At 36.8% G+C, this 21,149-nt stretch overlaps 1 protein-coding gene across 1 annotated transcript in view; it reads left to right on the forward strand.

Moving 5' to 3' along the window:
• The window catches only part of NLGN1 (neuroligin 1), a 602,903-nt gene that overhangs the window by 189,121 nt on the left and 392,633 nt on the right, over positions 1 to 21,149 (forward strand). Inside the window, exons 2-3 of the mRNA XM_040428249.1 lie at positions 1,096 to 1,155; positions 11,974 to 12,126. Coding sequence (XP_040284183.1) covers positions 1,096 to 1,155; positions 11,974 to 12,126 — 213 coding nt within the window. The remainder of the gene's footprint in view (positions 1 to 1,095; positions 1,156 to 11,973; positions 12,127 to 21,149) is intronic.

A 21,149-nucleotide genomic window follows, 5' to 3' on the forward strand; every position in this document is an offset into this window, starting at 1 on the left:
TCTTTAAATTATTAGAGTCTTAATTTCAAGAACTATTTCATAGTTCAAGGCAATAGCGTAGCCTGTGATGTTAACCTTGTGGTTGGATGGAATATTAATGTTTATATAACATTTGATTTAAGGAAAAAAAAATCTTTTAAGATACCTTCAGCTTGCCCAAGGCGAATCTAAAAAAATAAATAAAAAAATCTAGTTTGTAGTTTTAGTCTAAGATAGAGTTTTTTAGAGACACAATTTGAAAGAGCCTGGTGATATATTACGCTTCTATTGTCCTGAGGAGATTTAGCATTTTTTAAGATACATCATCTTGACAGTTAGAAAGTATATTTACTGAACATTGCCAGTTTCTCCTTGTGGACTGTGTGTTGACGCAATGCATGTTTCTTGATAAAAAGCTATTGACATCCACCTTTTCATCTTCCACTTGCTGTGCAGTGCTATTTTTTATGCATGAGATGGTCCTGTTTTATTTTCTCCCGCAGCTAGTACTAGAGCATCTTTGTTGTTGATATTGTTTTGTGCATGCCAAATGTTTTCACACAACATACCATTTGCTGCTGCTTCGACATGTGCGTTCTAATCTTTCTTTGTGTTGATCTGTGTATTTTGATTATGCTGCCACTATGCTAATTTAACCTAATAATGCAAATAACTAATATGATTTTTACCCGCTTTGGAAAAATTTGTTAGAATTATTTTTTAAATGTAATAAATTATTATTATGTTACTATGTAACAATTGTTTCATCCACTTTTGACTATTAAAATATCTACTCTTACGAGAACAATGTTTTTTGTCACTATATAAATGTATAATAGCCAGGCCTGTCATTTTTAAAAGTCAAAAGCTGTACAATGTTAGATAATGAAGCATTTGGAGAATTTTACCTTTATATTATTGTTAGGAAATCTAAAATTATTTTCAGTGTATGGTAACAAATCTAAGGTTGTTACTTCAGAGTTAATTTATAAAATTACAATCAAATATTTTTCTCTTTTTGGATATGTTTGGGATGTTAGAATTTTGATGTTTTTCTTTTTTTGATATACTATATTCTTGAATTGTTTTGCTCCATGTTTTCATTCTCAATCCTAGGTCCCCTTACAAAGAAACAGACAGATGATTTAGGTGATAATGAAGGTGCTGAAGATGAAGGTATTTTTTTTGCCACCAAACCGATTTGCATGACAAGGAATCCCTGCAAATATATCTCCTTTACTTTTTCTTGACTTCTTGTCTCTATTTTGAAGAGTTTTTCTTTTTATCCCATTTTTGATTGATGTGTTTTGTCTTCTTGCTTGTTTTATATTTTTTTCTACATTTTTTATCGACTGAATGTTGTTGCGTTTTACATTTTTTTGCAAACAGTAAGTGTGTACACCAAAGCTCTTCTTGTTTTCTTGACAAGAATTTTTGATAACTTACATCCCACTTCTTGAATATATTTTGTGAAATCTTTGAACTAACACTGTTTTAAGTCTCTCAACATACCCCTATTTTGCATGTCTTCTAACATTCCCTGAATACATTAATTTGAATATTGCTAATGAGAATATGTGGTGCTGTCTTTTATTTTAAAACAAATGATTTTGACATTAATGTATTTAATTATCCCAAAAGTTAGATGTTTCTTTGAAGAAATATTGATATACTAACATATCTGATCAAGAAGCATTGTCATTTTGAATCCAGTTTATTTAAATATACATAAAAAAAATAGCTCTACATGGGGTTTTATAGTTTATATATATACTATACTATACTATATGTGACCAAGTATATTTATTAGTGTATAGATACACTCATTGACCAAAAAAAATTATGCACCCAGATTGAAATTTCACATAGCTTCAAAACTTGTCATGCAGTTTTGTCCCAGATATGTAAATGATTTGCAGTGGTGTCGCAAATGTGAAACCTGGACTGCTACAAACTGGAACTGTATCATCTTTAGAAACAAATCCAGGCTCTATCTGGGACACTACGACAGTTGAGTTTAAGTATGTAGGCTTGGTGGTGACCACTTTAATTCTGTCTTTGCTGTAGTGAGACACACTGCCTAGGCTGCTGGCGTAAAATATCACCGCCAGATTCCAACACGGCCTTCAGATTTATTGCCTTTATGGGACCTGTTTGGATATATTTTTGCTAACCACGAGTGTGCAGGATGTACAGGCCCAGTTGCAACATTTGTGAGTAAATATGCCACAGGATACCATAGGGAACCAGTATGTCTCCATGCCCAACTGTAGCTCATCTTGTATCCATACTAGAGATGGCCCAACAAGGTATTTTCAGTTGTACAGTTTTCCCTAATAAGCTTATCCTTTCGTTTTAATATTATGATCACTTACATACAGTGGGGCAAAAAAGTATTTAGTCAGCCAACAATTGTGCAAGTTCTCCCACTTAAAAAGATGAGAGAGGCCTTTAATTTTCATCATAGGTATACCTCAACTATAAGAGACAGAATGAGAAAAAAAAATCCAGAAAATCACATTGTCAGATTTTTTAAGAATTTATATGCAAATAATGGTGAAAAATAAGTATTTGGTCAATAACAAAAGTTCATCTCAATACTTTGTTATATACCCTTTGTTGGCAATGACAAAGGTCAAACGTTTTCTGTAAGTCTTCACAAGGTTTTCACACACTGTTGCTGGTATTTTGGCCCATTCCTCCATGCAGATCTCCTCTAGAGCAGTGATGTTTTGGGGATGTCGCTGGGCAACACGGACTTTCAACTCCCTCCAAAGGTTTTCTATGGGGTTGAGATCTGGAGACTGGCTAGGCCACTCCAGGACCTTGAAATGCTTCTTACGAAGCCACTCAATTGTTGCCCCAGTGGTGTGTTTGGGATCATTGTCATTCTGAAAGACCCAGCCACGTTTCATCTTCAATGCCCTTGCTGATGGAAGGAGGTTTTCTCTCAAAATCTAACGATACATGGCCCCATTCATTCTTTCCTTTCCACGGGTCAGTCGTCCTGGTCCCTTTGCAGAAAAACAGCCCCAAAGCATGATGTTTCCACCCCCATGCTTCACAGTAGGTATGGTGTTCTTTGGATGCGACTCAGCACTCTTTCTCCTCCAAACACGACGAGTTTAATTTTTACCAAAAAGTTCTACTTTGGTTTCATCTGACCATATGACATTCTCCCAATCCTCTTCTGGATCATCCAAATACTCTCTAACAAACTTTTGATGGGCCCGGACATGTACTGGCTTAAGCAGGGGGACACGTCTGGCACTGCAGGATTTGAGTCCCTGGCGGCGTAGCATGTTACTTATGGTAGCCTTTGTTACTTTGGTCCTAGCTCTCTGCAGGTCATTCCCTAGGTCTCCCCGTGTGGTTCTGGGATTTTTGCTTACCGTTCTTGTGATCATTTTGACCCCACGGGGTGAGATATTGTGTGGAACTCCAGATTGAGGGAGATTATCAGTGGTCTTGTATGTCTTTAATTTTTTTATAATTTCTCTAACAGTTGATTTCTTCACACCAAGCTGCTTGCCTATTGCAGATTCAGTCTTTCCAGCCTGGTGCAGGTCTACAATTTTGTTTCTGGTGTCCTTCGACAGCTCTTTGGTTTTGGCCATAGTGGAGTTTGGAGAGTGACTGTTTGAGGTTCTGGACAGGTGTCTTTTATACTGATAACAAGTTCAAGCAGTTGCCATTAATACAGTTAACGAGCGGAGGACAGAGGAGCTTCCTAAAGAAGAAGTTACAGGACTGTGAGAGCCAGAAATCTTGCTTGTTTGTAGATGACCAAATACTTATTTTACCGAGGAATTTACCAATTAATTCATTAGAAATTCTACAATGTGATTTCCTGTATTCTTACCCCCCCATTCTGTCTCTCATAGTTGAAGTGTACCTATGATAAAAATTACACACCTCTCTGATCTATTTAAGTGGGAGAACTTGCACAATTGGTGGCTGACTAAATACTTTTTTGCCCCACTGTATATCATCATTACATTCACACATATAAAGTTTGATCTGGTTCCAACAACTACTTCTTGGCATGTTTTTTTTTTTTGTGTCAATGACTGTATAAGTATATTTTGAAGATAATATAATAAAATAAATGTATAGTTTAAGATATACAGTTAAAGGTGTTGTCCAATTGCTTATTATCACTATTAAAAAAAAAATATCTCGCAACAGTCTAAAATAAGTTAAGTCATACTCATCTCACCAATCCCCCATTGTTCTTGTTTTGAGACTTCCTAGTTCTCTGTTTCCAGGTCCCACTTGACATAAAACAAATGAATGCTCACCAAATCACAGAGATGCATTAATGCTATAGCCAATGATTGGCTCAGTGGTCATTTCATGTTTTAAGCGGGAACGGGAAGCATAGAGTGGTGGGGTACCAGGAATCATTGGAGCATGAGCAGCAAGGGATTAGTAAATAGAGTACGGCTTTTTTTATTATTTTACACCATTTTGAGTGTTACAATGGTGTTTTGACGTACTGTGGACTCAGGCATTGGCTTTTTGCGGGTTTGAATTTGGGGCCATTGTTTCTATAGTGGTTCATGTTGCCACTGTTCCGCGCTTCCTGTCCTCAGTTACTTGTGGGTATGAATTAGTGCCAATGTGCTTTGTATCTCTCCTGAGTTCAGTATTGCATGAGTTAATTTTCTTTTGTTTTGTGTGTATGTGCATCTGTTTGTTAAGTCTGCTATGTATTTCCTGAGTCATTACCTTGCTATAGAGTTCTGTGTCCTGTCCCTTTTTGTGTAACATTGATTCAGTTGAATCTTTGCATGTTCAGTCTTTCTAGATTGTGTGATGTCTGTTCCATGGATTTTGCCTGTTTGTATCTGAATTCTGTCCAAGTTCTGTTTACCATGCTCTTGAGTCTAGTCCATGTATGGTCTGAATTCCGTCCTAGTTCCACTTGTGAATACATTACCTAGTCCTAGTTCCTGTCTTAGGCTACTTTCACACTGGCATTTTGGCTTTCCGTTTGTGAGATCCGTTCAGGGCTCTCACAAGCGGTCCATAACAGATCAATTTTGCCCTAATGGATTCTGAATGGAAAAGTTTTTCGCTCAGAATGCATTAGTTTGCCTCCGTTCCATCTCCATTCCGCTTTCAAGGCCGACACCAAAACGCTGCTTGCCAAACTGAGCCAAACAGACGGATCCGTTCAGATAATACAAACGTCTGCATCCGTTCAGAATGGATCCGTTTGTATTATCTTTAACATATCAAGACGGATCTGTCTTGAACACTATTGAAAGTCAATGGAGGACGGATCCATTTTCTATTGTGTCATAGAAAACTGATCCGTCCCCATTGACTTACATTGTGTGTCAGAATGTATCCGTTTTCTATAACACAATAGAAAATGGATCCGTCCTCCATTGACTTTCAATGGTGTTCAAGACGGATCTGTCTTGGCTATGTTAAAGATAATACAAACGGATCCGTTCTGAACGGATGCAGAAGTTTGTATTATCTGAACAGATCCATCTGTGCAGATCCATGACAAATCGGCACCAAACGCAAGTGTGAAAGTAGCCTTATCTGTGTTATCTGCCTTGCCAGGTTTCTATATTTGGACGTGTTGTGTCTGAACTGTGTCCTACAGTCCTGTTCCTGTTCTGTCTTGCTAAGTTTATGCAAATGTATGAAGTGTGTTTTGAAGTCTGTTCTGTGGATTTAGCATGTTCTCTGCCTGTTTGTCCACAGTGTGGTTCTGTCTTTGTTTTGCCTTGGATTCACTTGAATTTGTCTGTCGGTCCTTGCCAATTTCTGTCTATAATCTTTCATGTGTTCCTGGTGCCTTGCACTGATGGTTCAGACCCACTGTGTCAGCTGCCAACTACAGCTGATCTATTCCAAGAAGTAGAGGCCTGGTGTCTCTTCTGTAGTAAAGACCATATCCTTGTATAGAGGTTAAAGGGTGAAAATTTGGGGATCACCCTTAGGTCTAACCTAATATCAAACTGGTTAGTTGGCACAGTGGTTCCACAGTAACTTTCCATAAGACTAAGCCTAAAAAAAATAATAAGAAGTTAAGGAATTCTTTATATTAACCACCAAACTCTTGCCCGAGCTCTGCTCAGGCTGTGGGAAAGTACTTAACTGTTCTACCTGAGCTGGGCTCAGGCAGAAGTGTAAGGGGGGAGGGGGCTGCTTTAGCTGCTGATATCTCCTGATTAAAAGCATGGGCCTGGCATTCCAGTATTTGATACGAGACCAAAATGACAGCATTAGCCCAAGATAAGCAGGAGACATCATTGTTAGAAATTGTGTCAGGAATACTTGTGCTAATACCTGCTTTTACTTTCACTTTCAGCTTTATTCACTGCATCCTGATTTCTAACAGTGATATCTTCCCATGTAGTGAATGATAATGCTGATCAGTCTGATGCTGTTTGAACGCTTGGAATGCCAGCTTTAAAACAATATAAAGCCCATATCTATAGCTGCTACCAAGCCAGAGATATGAGCAACTAAAGCAGCCACCCCCGCCCGTTCAGTCTCGTGGAGAAGGGGAAGCAGTTCCAGAGCTGACAGACAGTAGGTGGAGAGAAAAAATAATAAAAATACATAAAAATCATTATAGAGACAAACATAATAACATTATGTTAGTTATGCCACACAGTGAACACCTTAAATAAATTCCACAAAATAATGTTAAAATTGCTGGTTTTTTTTCTTTCCCCACTATATATACCCCTAAAAACCTTCAACTAATCCCATAAAATAAATAAAAAAGTTATGAATGCTGGAACACAAAGGGGAAAATTATTATTGGTGTGTAAGGCTAAAATGAATTATGTCATAGCTGAGTTCCCACTTCAATTATTTGATCAGTTCTTTCCATCTGTTATTGTGAGCCAAAACTAGGTGTGGGTCAAAAACACAGAACAGGAGGAAATCTTTCCATTATACCTGATCTCTGAGTAGGTTTTACTACAGATTTTTGTTCACAATAAGGGTTCGTTCACACGACCGTTGCCCCACAGTTGCCGTATTGCGGCCCGTATATACTTGAATGGGTCTGCATATCCGGAGATGCGGTGCGGAACGGAACGGAAGCACGGGACGTAACCCCACGGAAGCACTACTGAGTGCTTCCTGGGGTTCCGTTCCGTGCCCCTGCACCGCAAAAAGATAGAACTTGCTCTATCTTTTTGCGGAACGGACAGATTGTGGACCCATTCAAGTGAATAGGTTCGCGATCCGCATGCAGCTGGCCCACGGTCGGTGCCCGTGCATTGTGGACCGCAATGTACGAGCCGGAGGTGCAACGGTCGTGTGAACGAGCCCTAACTGATAGAAATAACTGAAGTCTGAACTCAGCCTAAGGGGTTAAAAATGTAATTGTGTCCCCTGAGTTGTGCACCAACAAGATTTGCTGCAGACACATATTAAAAAACTACAATAAAAAAGTGACAGTTTTGGGAGGGTTTTTCCAATTTTAATGTGCCTGTTAGGAAGTTAAAAAGCCCCCTAATTATACATTGATGACTCCTGGGAATCAGCTGAAATCTGCAGTTGTTTCAGGCTGCAAGAGTTGTTTTTTTCTGCGGCACCCCTGCAGGAAAAATGAAGCAATGCACCATGTCAGTTGAAATCTGTGCGCTGTCCATTTAATGCAGAGGCATGCCAGGTTCTTCATTGGGAAAAAAAAGATGCTCTTTGTAGAATCTATTTACTGAAGCAAAATGATGGTCCTTAGACATGAGGAGGTTCTCTCTATTAACTCAGAATTCCCTAATAGGTTATAGTTTTATAAACCAGAAAGCCCCTTTTCAGTGATTATTTTCATAATGAAATGTCAGCCGTAATTGAAGGATGCTTAATAAATCAAGGATAAATGATATTCTTAGGCTTCCCACAATTTTTGCTATTGAATATGGACCTATTTCCATTTAGCACTACTGACTTTAACAATGCTACTATAAGTAACCTGGTTTAGTTTCTTCCTTTAATATTATTCTATTAACTCCTAGGAGCACCTGAAATAAAATATCCCTCTTACAGTAACAAAACAGAGTAAACCTTTTGTTACTCGTGCCCATCATAAACCATGAGGATAGCTATTAGAAAGCAGTTCATTATATTGTATCTAATTGACATAGCAAATGAAGCACAATGGTTTTCTAGCTTGTCTACAATGACAGGTTGAAGAGTGTACCTATAAGAATCTAATTACATGGTCGTTTCCACTGATTTATACATCATCATGCAGTGAAACGACATGTGCTGGTAAGAGAATAGCAAAATTTTACCCCAGACCTGGAATAAACAACTATTTTGTAAGTACTCTACAATGCCTAACTAGTTTAACAGTAGTACTAACATTTCATTACTGTTCTCAGTGGGTACTCTGTAATTCTATGTAATTTTAATTAAGGAAGAGTTCTGAAACAATCTCCCTCTGTGTTACCTCCAAGCATACAATTAGCAGTGTACAATTCTGCTGTGAACATGCAGCTAATGATTTCAGATTAATAATTTATCTTTCAATCCTCAATCATATTAATGTCACAATCAAAAAGACCAAATTATCAACAGGTGATGTTTGTTAAATCCTCAGCTTTATTTTTGCTGTTCTATTGAGACTGACAGCCATAATATAGGACAAGAAAAAGAAACATAATATGTTCATTCCTAACATATAATATATGTAATAAATGTGGAAAATTCCTTTATGAAAGTAGGCCATATAAATTCTATTCAAAAGTAGGCTTCCACCGAGTAGGAAAAATTTCTACATCCAGTGCAGTATATCAAAACTAGTGCAAACAAAAACTGAAGTAGTTGCCAATAGCAACAAATTGGGTTGACACTTCCATTTTCCAATGGAAATCTGCACCGTCATCTACACCGCAGGATAAAACACAGACACCCACAACTTTAATAGCATTTAACCTTATTAAGTGTGAATTGTATTTAAATGTATTTCATTTTACAAATTCTAAAATATTTACACATAGTAGTTATCATTGGCATTTAAAATAATTTAGTTCTAAAAAATCCAAAACACATAATAAAATAAAAAAATATTTGGAGGGTTGTCCCATGATACCTTGTTAAATTCCATGATTATATATTGCAAAATATAACAATTTTTGAGCTAGATTAATAATTGTTAAATGATCCTTTGTCTAGATATTGCTGTTACATAATTGTTATGGCGCCACTTAGTGTTCTTTTGAATTACTCTCAGAACCTCAAAGTTCAACCTTAAAGCTTTGTATATTCTATGGAACAGGCCAGTCAATAGGAATTGGCACACTAAAATGCCTTTCTCTCACCAGCACTGAGCCCATTAGGTGGACATGATGAGAGAGAATCAAAAAACTACCATAGAGAACCATATCAAGCATATAACATCAATATCCCCGTTAATAATCCCAACCAATAAAATTTCATGAATGACAGTAAAAAAAAAAAATAGGAAAAATTATATTTAATCAACTTTACCTATGCAAACATACTGTATAGATTTGCAATTTTTTCTCATTTTTATTGAGACCTATTGTATTACAGCAGAGATGAAAATAATAATTTTAATATGTCAAACTACCATCTGCCCACTGTTGTGGATAATTGTGATTTTCCTAACAAACCAGATGAATAATAAAAAAAAGAAGAAAAAAATAGTAGATAAAAAAATTAACAAAAATGTAAAAAAAATACAAGTGTACTAATTGTGATTATTGTCAGAATTAGAAAATGTATCATTAGTCTAAAGAAATAAATTATAATCGACCTTTTTAACAAAATTATTCAAACTAAAAATCTCTAACAATATAAAAATAATGTTTAGATGTTAAATACACTATTCTGGGTATTTTCCTCAATTGAAAGTTAATTTACTGTTTTAAAATCCATGTTTATATATAAAAAGGTACACAAGGGTGTTGTTTAATACCTTAATGTAGCTTTATAATGTGGCTTAGGTCCCTAATTTATTTTTGTACATTGAACAGTATTCAGTAAGCTTCTAATCTCTCTATACTTTATATGTGTCTATGCAGGGGACTTTGATTAACTATTTAGAAAAATGAAGCTATATAAAAAGATATTTTAAGAAATTTTTCAGCACAGATTTCTGGACCTAATAACAAAATAAATTTTGATTTTAAAGGGGTATGCAGGTTGTTTGAATTGGGTAGGGGATAACAATTAGATCAGTGTGAGTTCTAATCTTGGGACCTCCACCAATCATGAGAACAGAAATTCCGTACCCCCTGGAGCCCCACAAAATCAATTGACCCGCCAGTTTGGTATGCACACAATGTCAACATTCATTTCTATGGGAATCCTTGAGGTAGCAACTCCCATAGAAATGAATGGAGCAGCAACGTTCATGCCCAACGGGCTGTTCCACAGGGTCCTCATACTTATGATCAGTGGAGGTCCCAGTGGTAGGACTCCCACAAATCTAATCGACCCTATATATAAAATACAGTATTTTCCGCTTAATAAGACGCACTTTTCCCACCCAAAAGTGGGGGGAAAGTGGCCATGCATCTTATAAAGCGAATAGAGCAGTATTACATGGCTGGCACATCACAGACCGCGCTGTGCTGCATAGGCATAGCGGCCTGCGATGTGCCAGTGACATGTAAACAGGGGCGCTAGGGTAGTAGCAAGGCCTGGCGCAGTCACTGAACTTCATTAAGCCGATCCCTGATCAGAGCAGCCATCACATATAAAGTGTATGCAGCAGCCCCTAGCAGTGCTGCTTTGCTAAAGTAGCTGTAATCACTTATCTACTGTACTCACTATGCACGCAGCGGGCAGGCCGGAAGCGGACGTCAATCACTCATTCACACTCCGGCCCCACCCACTTCATTAATGAGAACGTGACTGAGAGAGTGATGTGCCTTGCCGGCCTGGCCGCTGCGTGCATAGTGAGTACTGCAGATATGTGATTACTGCTAGTTTAGCAAAGCAGCACTGCTAGGGGCTGCTGCATACACTTTATATGTGATGGCTGGGCTGCTATAACTGGGGCCCAATGTAATGGGATCAGATCCCCTTATAACAGTCATCCACAGATGCCCCAATATGTGTCCTCCACAGATTCCCGTATAACACTGTCCTCCACAGATACCCATAACAGTGTCCTCCACAGATCCTCCAATAAGTGTTCTCCACAGATCTCCAAAGCAGTGTCCTCCACAGATCCCCATATAACACTGTCCTCCACATATCCCCCTATATGTGTCCTCTACAGATCCCCCTATAAGTGTTCTCCACAGAACCCCATAACAGTGTCATCCACAGATCCCCATAACAGTGTCATCCATAGATCCACCATAACAGTGTGCCATCCACAGACCTCCCATTAGTTCAAAATCCAACAAAAGCACACCATTTGCTTCAAAATATTTTATTTTTTAAATTTCCTCCACAAAAACCTAGGTGTGTCTTATCATCAAGTGCATCTTATAAAGCAAATAATGTGGTAACTTCACACAACCAAAATACTCATGGAAACATTTTTTTATTAAATAATACACTTTGCTAAATTGGAGTTCAAGGGTTTTCTGCTATTATTATCAACATTAAAGACAATAACTATCCTGAAAATAATGTAACAAAATTATCAATATATATTATATTATATATATATATATATATATATATATATATATATATATATATATATATATAATCCTGGCAGCAGTACAAAAAGTTTTTAGAAAATATATTGTAGAAAAATTTGATTAATTAAATACAATTCAGTGCTTCTTGATCTTGAATGTGTTCATAAGGAGAGAAAATATGGAATCCATTCAAGCTTAATTCATGTTATTTGGAGAAAAAAAAAACATGAATACATCACAAAAATTGTATAGTTAAAAAATGCCTATATTGGGCATAAAAAATATATATTTTTCTATTAAGAAACATCAACAAAAGGGTAAACTAATGTCTCTTCTTTCTGTATTCATGTGACACAAGTATATTTAACCATGTTTTCTTTTCTAGACATCAGAGATAGTGGAGGTCCCAAGCCTGTGATGGTCTATATTCATGGTGGTTCCTATATGGAAGGCACTGGTAATTTGTTTGATGGAAGTGTCCTAGCAAGTTATGGAAATGTTATAGTCATCACCGTAAACTATCGCCTTGGGGTGCTTGGTAAGAAGGACATTTTTTACTTTGACCTTTGATGTGTAACAAACTGTGCGTAGACTTTTTTTTATTAAAATTCTGACGGTATTATACTTGGATATTCAGTGTATTGACTGCTATTTTTAGTTCTCTACATTCATGATGTTCCAAAGCTAATACATAATTGGATTTCTGGTAACATACATATAACTCTGTTGCTATGTTGCTAACAATGGATTGTATGAATATCAGGCTTTCCATTCACCGCTATTTAAAGCCACGGCTAAATGTGACTCTTTATACATCAAGAATTGTTGTTTGCCCCTGTTGCCAGGATGCACCTATCAAAAATATTTGTAAATGAACTCATGCTCCGTTGCATGCAGTATTATGGAGATGTTTTTCTGCTAAAGCATTGTTTCAATGGTAAAATATAGCATCCAACAAGGTGGCATATGAAATGCCAACAAGTTCTTGGTACTGTAACTGCCATGTCATGTTCATGGGGCCTTACTGGTGGACTATTGTCAGCTTTTGTTTTTTGTTGTCACTTAGCGACAACACCAGGATCAAATTATTTGGTATTTATGGTGTTATATAGGATGAGTATATACATTGTGTTCCAATGCACTGTTTCCGCTTTGAGAGTTATATTTCTCCAAGATTGCTCTCATATGTGTAATACCTTCCAGGAAGTATATATCTGTCAGGGAAAGGTGGATGAGACATAAGAAATCTATGAAAACTGAGTATCAAAGAGTAGTTTGGTAAGGGCTTTGGTAAGGCCTGTTTTCAGTCTTGGATTTTTATGTAATGATTCTTAAGTTAGTGGGGCCTATCATTTCTTTCCTGACCAGTGTTAATTTTCTTTGTAACACTAGTCAAGCTCATAACTGGGCTATTAAAGAGCTTATCTAAGTATATATATGTTTTTCCTTTCCCTGTATTTCACCTGAAAGTCCCTTCAACTTACTAATGTACTTGCACTACTTTTTTTAGTCTCACGCTGGAGATACGGAGAGTGGTCACATGACTGCTCCCTCTGTGGAGAGTATATTTTCTCTGACATCAAGACCAGGCCCTGGTCTGATACCTTCTGTCAGAATCCTCTCCCAAATGAGCGTGATGTCCGACCCATTTGATCTTGGAATGGGCTGTTTGACTCTCTCAATCCACAAGCTGGCTAGGCAAAGTCCAGTGCTTTGGCATATTGAAGCTGTGTCAAAGGAAATATCATGAAGAGACAGCAATGGAGGTTGTAGTGGGTGGATATTTCTGCCTAGGGAAGGGTGTAATATGTATTTACATCTTTCCCTGATCTTGCAGCACACAGCATTATGGAAAGTGTTGTGGCTGCTGCTCATCTACTCAGACAACCTGGAAGTTTGGATTGTAAGCAATGCAACGCAGCGGGGGCATGAAGATTGAAGTGAAGACTTAGGAAAACTTGACAGGTACACTATTATGCCCTGTGGGAGACTAGATGAGATTAAAACAATTAAGTGACTTTTTTAGGATATGCCCAACCCATTTAAGGTTCAAGGTGTGCACTAGAGAGAGCCATTAGAGGAGACAGATTTTTACTGTGATTGCTAGTCTCAAAGTGGACATTTATTCTTGTTGTGAGGTAAAACCAGCTAATGTGTTCAAGTGGTTGGTAGTAAACCACTTGTATAGTCTGGGAAACTTATACTGTATATTTAGTTAGTGCTCAGACGAACAGTGGTTGATTTGTGTTTTGGGCTTGAATGTAAAGGCCCAAAATAAATGGACTTCTGTGTCACTGTCTTTGATTGCATTTGATCCCATTTTGCCTAATGCAATGAGCTAATTCGCACAAAGGATATATTATTTTTCTCACTGATTACCTATGATTAGGATCATAAACACAAAGTAAAATGCAAAAATTTTAATTGTTGATAGTTATTACTTTTTTCATACTAATTTGTCCTTGAGACGCAACAGAAACATCTTTTAGTATTTTTTTTCTTGTGAAACTGAGACATTATTAGTTTTGTTCTTTTAGGTTTTATTTATTTTATACAATATATAAATTGAATCTTTGTTTTAGTAGGTCTAGTGGAACAGTAAAAAATCCTCTGTGGTTTGGTATGATGTTGCAATATGTACATATTTTACATTGCAATTTAAACTGTGAGGATCTGAATCCCAGCTCTATCATTTTAGCACTGAAGTTCAAGTTACATTATATTGTTTTACTCTTTGAAACTTCCTTAAGAGCTAAATAAGCTGTATTTTTTCAGATATATTTTTCAAATATTGTATCTTTAATCTAGCCTGTATAGCATTGCATGCCCACCTTTGTACCATTTCTTTTTCTCCCAATGTATCAAAAGTTATAAAAAAAAAAAGGCTGGAAAAATTGTCTTGAGTAAAAACTATCCTACCATTTGATGTATATTTAACTTCTATGAATACCTATATTTCAGAAAGGGGTTGCCACTGGGTGGTGAGAGCCTGCACATGGTTTCCCTCTTCAGATGAATTGTATTGTTAGAAAGCAAGAAGTGGGAATCAAAGAGTCATGAAAAAGGCTTGAAGGGTGAATCAAACATTAGCCCTTTCTGTCCTAGCTCCTCAAAATGGGGCAATTCTTCATATTTACTATAATGTCCCATGTTATACATTCCTGAGACAACTTATGAACTGCATTTTCTCATAGCAGTTATAACTTGCACTCCCATATAGGCAAGCCTGGGGGAAAGAGTAAAGGCTCACAGGCAGAATATTAAAGGATGTATAAATAGAATGCATGCACACCCACAAAACTCTAAGCTGGCAGCTTCACTTATAGGCAAGTCAATTTTGAAACTGTAATATCTTCAAGTAGACTTACAGTATGCGTAAAAAAAATTGCAGCAAAAGTGCACATGCCCTTTACTGACAGTGCATGTGAAACTAAAGCATTATTAACCACTTAATGAACATCTATTTTTTTAGTGTATTACTTCCTACAAATGTATTTAGACAGGGTAAGCACTATTAGCATTAATGTCAATGCAACAGTTTAACTTTTGTTTGTCAACAAATAATTAGATTCCATATCACTTGTTGACTACTTCTCAATAACCAGTTCCCATTTGTTATCCAATGTAGAATTCACTACTGATAGATAAGAATGTCTGTTACTAAGCAACCCATTTCAGACTACAGTAGTAGCTGTTGTAGAAAATAAGTTCAGCTCAAACAACCTTTATACAAAAAAGAATATACTTATTTTCAGATTATTTAGACTTCATATTTCTTATGTTCTTGTGAATTATTTTTGTATTGGTTTGAAAAGCAATTTCATATTAATGTGTACTGCATCCTTTGAATACTGATGTATTAATATTATTTTTTAATTGAGAATACAAAAGTTTATATTGCTTGAGATACAGTTTTTTTCTTAGAAATATCTACTGTATGCAGGAGAAAAGGCCACCATAGGTCAAACATCCAAGTAACCAGCCTGGAGTTGCTGAGGGAGGGCTTTCTGATAGTTGTAATAATCTTAAATGCAGAGAAACCTCTCCAAAGGACCACCCCTTTATCCAGACCAGATTTCCTGAGACATATTTCCAGTTCCATCATATATTATGCACACTAACCACCTTTTTTGAGAAATCCACCCCTCTGAAAGACCACAATGTAATTTTGGGTGGTCATCTTAAATAGTTTTCCCTTTATGTTCAGACACACTTCAATATAAGGTAATTTCCCTCTCCTGGAATAAAATACTCTTCTATTGGAAAACACTGGAAGATATATTTAAACACCTTCCTGGAGTTTAATTATCTCCAAGTGATTTTCTATTTTTATTTTTTTTTCCATTTTTTTTTTAAATTCTCTGCCTTCCCAAAGAGATGACTTTCCTATTTTTTCCATTCACATAGATGTACTGTATGAGGGCTTGTTTTTTTGTAGGACAATTTGTACTTTCTAATGGCACCATTTAATATTGCATATGATGTTGTGGGGAGCTGGAAAAAAATCCAAATTGGGTGGAATTGGACATAAAATGTAACCACAATTTTATAGGTATAATTTTTATGGCACTCTCTTTACGGTCACATTGGCATGTTTGTTACCTTCATTCTCTGGGTCAGTACGATTACAGTGATACCATATTTTATAGATTTTCTGTATCAGGTGGAGATTATGTCCCCCTGGATTATGTATTTTAAAGGGGTTCTCCAGGAATGATTTAAAATGGCAGCCAGCAACCTGTCATAGAATGTGAGGAGGGATTGCAGATCTTCCTGGTGGGGGGCCTCACTATATACTGCACTAATTTACAATATATGGTAATGATGTGATCCTGCCTGTGATATGCTATCATATTTGAGCAGCCTGACAGGAAAACGGACTAATATGTACCATATACAAATGCTGGAGTGTATAGTGTAAGTGATATAAAACAAATAATAGACTATGTACATTGATCATTTAGATTTTTTTTCCCTTGCTTCATTTTAATTTTTTATATTTTTTTTAAATATTTTTCGCTTCTTTTTTAACTACACCTAGGAGACTTGAATAAGAGGTTATCTGATTCTTTCTCACATAGACTGCCATCTTTGAAGACCCGACATCCACCATACTTGGTTATGTTGATAAAGGGTTAATGAGGTTATCCAGGATTAGAATAAAATGCCCGCTTTGTTTCAAAAATAGTTAAAATTTGAAACCGTTAACAGTTGAAAAACTGGCAATGCACTTTAGTCCATAGAAGTAAATGGGATTGAGTTGCAATGCTGCATACTCTCAGCGGTCAGGTGTGGTGCTGTTTTATTTTACTCACATACAGTATATAGCACTGATATAAACCTCATTGCTTTACAGACTATGGGGGAGATTTATCATCTCCCTTGTGCCTGAAAAGTGGCATTAAAAAGTCACAAACTACAGAATGTGTTTCTGGCTTTTCAACTGTGATTTAAAAAAAAAAAAGATGTTGTGTCTCTTGGATTTCTAGCGTCCTTACCACTTTCCCTAAAATGGTTGTGGAAAGTGCAGGGAATTGGGCATGGCTAGTCACCCCAACAAATATATCTTCATTTACATCAGTGTTCTGGCAGAAATTAAGCTATAAATCTATGGCAGCTCTGAGCTGTCGTAAATTTCTGTTTAGAAGCATGGACTGCCAATGGACGTGTCTAATTTATGATGAGACGTGTCTCATCATAAATTAGGCACATTCTCTGGTGGCGTAGGGGGGGGGTGCCAATCTTGATAAATCTTCCCCATTATCTGTTTTAAGAAAAGAAAGCAGCCATGTCTTTCTAACCCTGTACAACTCCTTTAATATTAGTGCATTGTGGAAATTTTTCAGAAATCGCTCTCCCAATGTGCCATAATAATAATTATAGAACTTATACTTTTGAAGGATATGTTGTTGTCTAAACACATTGCCAGGATTTGCATAACACTATTTTCTGTTATGTGCCATTCAATGTAATGTCTAATATGGTGGTCAAAGTGACCACATCATCCTATGACTATAACACTATCCACGTACAATATTTTTATACTTTATGGCTATATTCCTTTATTTATTATTACTAGGATCTCAGAATGTCCCTTGAATATTATCATACACCTAAACTAATATTAAAAAAATACATAATTTTAATAATATACCATAGATGCTTTCTCCATTCTTAAAAACGCAACAGTATCTTACCTCATTTCATAAAACATTGTTTTTAGCTAGCTTTTGATTCAACAGATGAAGCTAAAATAAATATACCCTTTGAAGAAACAAAAATTAGTATAGTCAATAAACTGTGTCCATTTTCTGCTAGGTTGCATTTAACAGCATGACATTGCATTACCCAAAGTAGAAGCTAGAAAATAAGCTTGCGTAATGCCTTATACGCGTTGTAACATGGTAACTACTTGTCAGTCAATTCCACACCACTTGATAAAGTGCACATAAAATAGAATAGCAATATAAATTATAGTTTTTAAGGCCGAAAGGTCGCAAAACAGAACAAATATCTGACAATGTATTATTAAATGTGCCATATCTGTAAGCTTTGAAATACAATAGTGAAGTCATTTTGTTCTTGATTTGTCATGTCCTTCTCTTATGTTTTATACTTTATCCTTAAGATACCCTTTTGCAAATTTACTGCATTGGTTTAATATTATAACCTGGCAAATAAGCTAATTACTATTTTTTTAAACAGAGCCATCAACTTTTGTGGTGCTTTACATTAGCATTGTGGAAGTTAAAGAGGGTGTTTTATACTGATGAGTAGTGTTGAGCAAACTTTTTCAAGTTCGGTGTACCAGGTTCGGGTTTGGGTTATCTAAGAATTTCATTATGGATTCCGCTGCCATAAGATTTATGGTCCATGGTAGTGGAATCCATAACAGAATTCTTAGATAACCTGAACCTTGTATGCCAAACTTGAAAAGAGAAGTTCGCTCATCCCTACTGATAAGCTATCCTCCGCATAGGTCATCAGTATCTGATTAGTGGGAGTCCGACTCCCTGCACCTCTCCTGATCACCTGTTTAAAGAGGCTGCAGGGCTCCAGTGAGCGCCCTAGCCTCCCTTGGGCTACTGACCTTACAGTATATTCATCAGTCATATGGCCTATACACAGCTCAGCCCCTTTCAACTGAATGAAGCTGTAACCCCAAGCACAGACGCTATGCAGTGGCGTGTCCTGTGCTTCGTAAGTTGTGAGGAGGCCACAGAACTCACTGGAGCACTGCGGTCTCTTCAAACAGTTAATTGGCTTGGGTGCCGGGAGTCAGACCCGCCTATCACTTACTGATGGCCTATCCTGAGGATAGGTAATCAGGATAAAACATTTGGAAAACCCCTTTAAGAGCTGGAAATGTTGAATGGAATGAGGGTGAGAGTTGCAAAGGAGAGGAGAAATGCAAGAAAAGTCTAGTGTGCATAGAACTTTTTCAGTGGAAAAGATGTTACTGTCTTTGCATGTATACCACTTTGTTGTATCCTATCATTATATACTCTCAATTATAGGGATCTTGCATCTAATAACAACCCGCTTTGTAAGATGTATACATACATATGGAGCTCTAAATAATAGAATCGCCAAATAATCATCACAGTGATCAACCTAATTGTGGTCAAGAGCAAGACATGGTACAGTAGGTTGGTCTAATATATAGAATTACTTGCAAGCAGTTTGTGACATGTCTAAAACTATGATTAAACACAAGATTATATAGAATCAAATTACAACAAAGGACAAGTTGCTTAGTGTTGGGTGTTTGCTGACTCAATTATAAGAATCCAAATCTACTCAACTGAATACTACAGAGTTTACTTATGCTCTGAAATCCACAGTATGCCACGCTCAAAGAAAAGAAATTAAAACTTTATGTAGGTTGCATCCTGCATTATATGGTAAGCACTTTAATTTTAAACTTTTTTCAAAGTCCAATACCTTACTTTAGCCTTTTCTGATTTTGCTGTGCTTTGCAGCCTGGTATAATAATGTATAAACTGGCATTCCAAATGTATGCAGCTATCAAATGGTCCCTTGATATACACTCTGAAAGATGTTCCAACTGTTGAAGAATTGTAGAAAGCGCTGAATATTTAAGCCAGACAATGAATCCTTATAGATCTTTGTGCTCTGTAATTTCTGCATAAATAGTAGCCTTGTATCATCAGTCTTTCAATGTAATGGATTAATAAGTAGTGAAGTATCCGGTCGGATGGGACTTCTGCATTGAGAAGTTAAACTTTGATGGGAAAGATCTATACTTTCTATCAGACAGTCCTCTTGACTAATTAAGCTAGAGAACCTCAGGTTACTAAAGGATGTTTTCAAGAGTTGACAGTTATTAAATGTCAATCAACTAGATCAATGAGCGACAGATATGAATGTGCCTCACCTCAGGGGAAATATAGCTGTCCCTTATTTTATCTAGAGGTGTACAACTGCATAGAGAATTGCAATAATCCTCTAGTGCACTAGTTTATAGCATCTGTACATCTTCAAAACTGTATATTAAAATTTACAGTTAAAAATATTTTATCCATTAAAGGAGGTTTCCAGGGGATGAATATTTTTTGGTTAAAAATGTGACAGAATGGGTTAAAAAACAAAAAACAAAATATATCGTTATCCATGCTCACAGATTCCCCATGGCTGCTCTGATGCTGCTTCCGTACCTGCTGCTCTCCACTTTCTGCTCCATAGTCAACACACAGGAAATGGCTGGAGATACCCGGTCAGCCAATCACAAGAGAAGACGGGTCATGACTTCAACCAATGATTGGTTAAGCAAGCATCGGCAGTCATTTTCTGTAGGTCAAGCCTTGACTGGGAAGTGGAAAGCGGTGGGGACTTAAGCATTGTTGAAATGGTAGCAGTGGGGTATCAGTGAAGGTGAGAAATTGCCTCATTAAAATAAAAATACCCTGGAAAATCCCTTTAAGGGTTAGTTCTATATGCCACTGCCTGCTTTTTTCTAGAAAAGGAGGAAAACTCTCATCTGACGTTCCAGAGAGCAGGAGGCAGAATCCTTTGGGTCATTGTACTGAGACTGAACATGTGAATTAGGCATCATGCACATGACTGTATTCAGTTTGTGGTCCATAAACCGCAGATACAGATATCACCGATGCGCTTCCCACAATTTCAGCAGGCCCAATTGAAAAAAGATCTATTCTTGTCTGCAAAATGGACAAAAATGTTATATGTTCAATTTTTTCTGTGGGATGAACATGCAGACATACGGAAACAGACAGCACACGGTGTGCTGTCCACATTTTTTGCAGCCCCATTGAAATGATTGGGTTTGCATCCAATCCACAAAAAATGTGGATTGGACGTTGAAAAAAAATATGGCTGTGTGCTTGACACCTAATGGGGTCAAAGACTAGGGAGCAAGCACTGTAATAAACTGTTATAAAACTGCCTACCACATAACTAAGAGCATAACTAAGAGAAGCACCTAACAACACATTATATCAATTAACTTATCAGCAATATTTTTATTTTCAATTGATTACGGTTAGGGATGAGCAAATCGACTTCAGATGAAATATCCAA

This window comes from Bufo bufo, chromosome 4 (assembly GCF_905171765.1).
Source record: "Bufo bufo chromosome 4, aBufBuf1.1, whole genome shotgun sequence".
Lineage (NCBI taxonomy): Eukaryota > Metazoa > Chordata > Amphibia > Anura > Bufonidae > Bufo > Bufo bufo.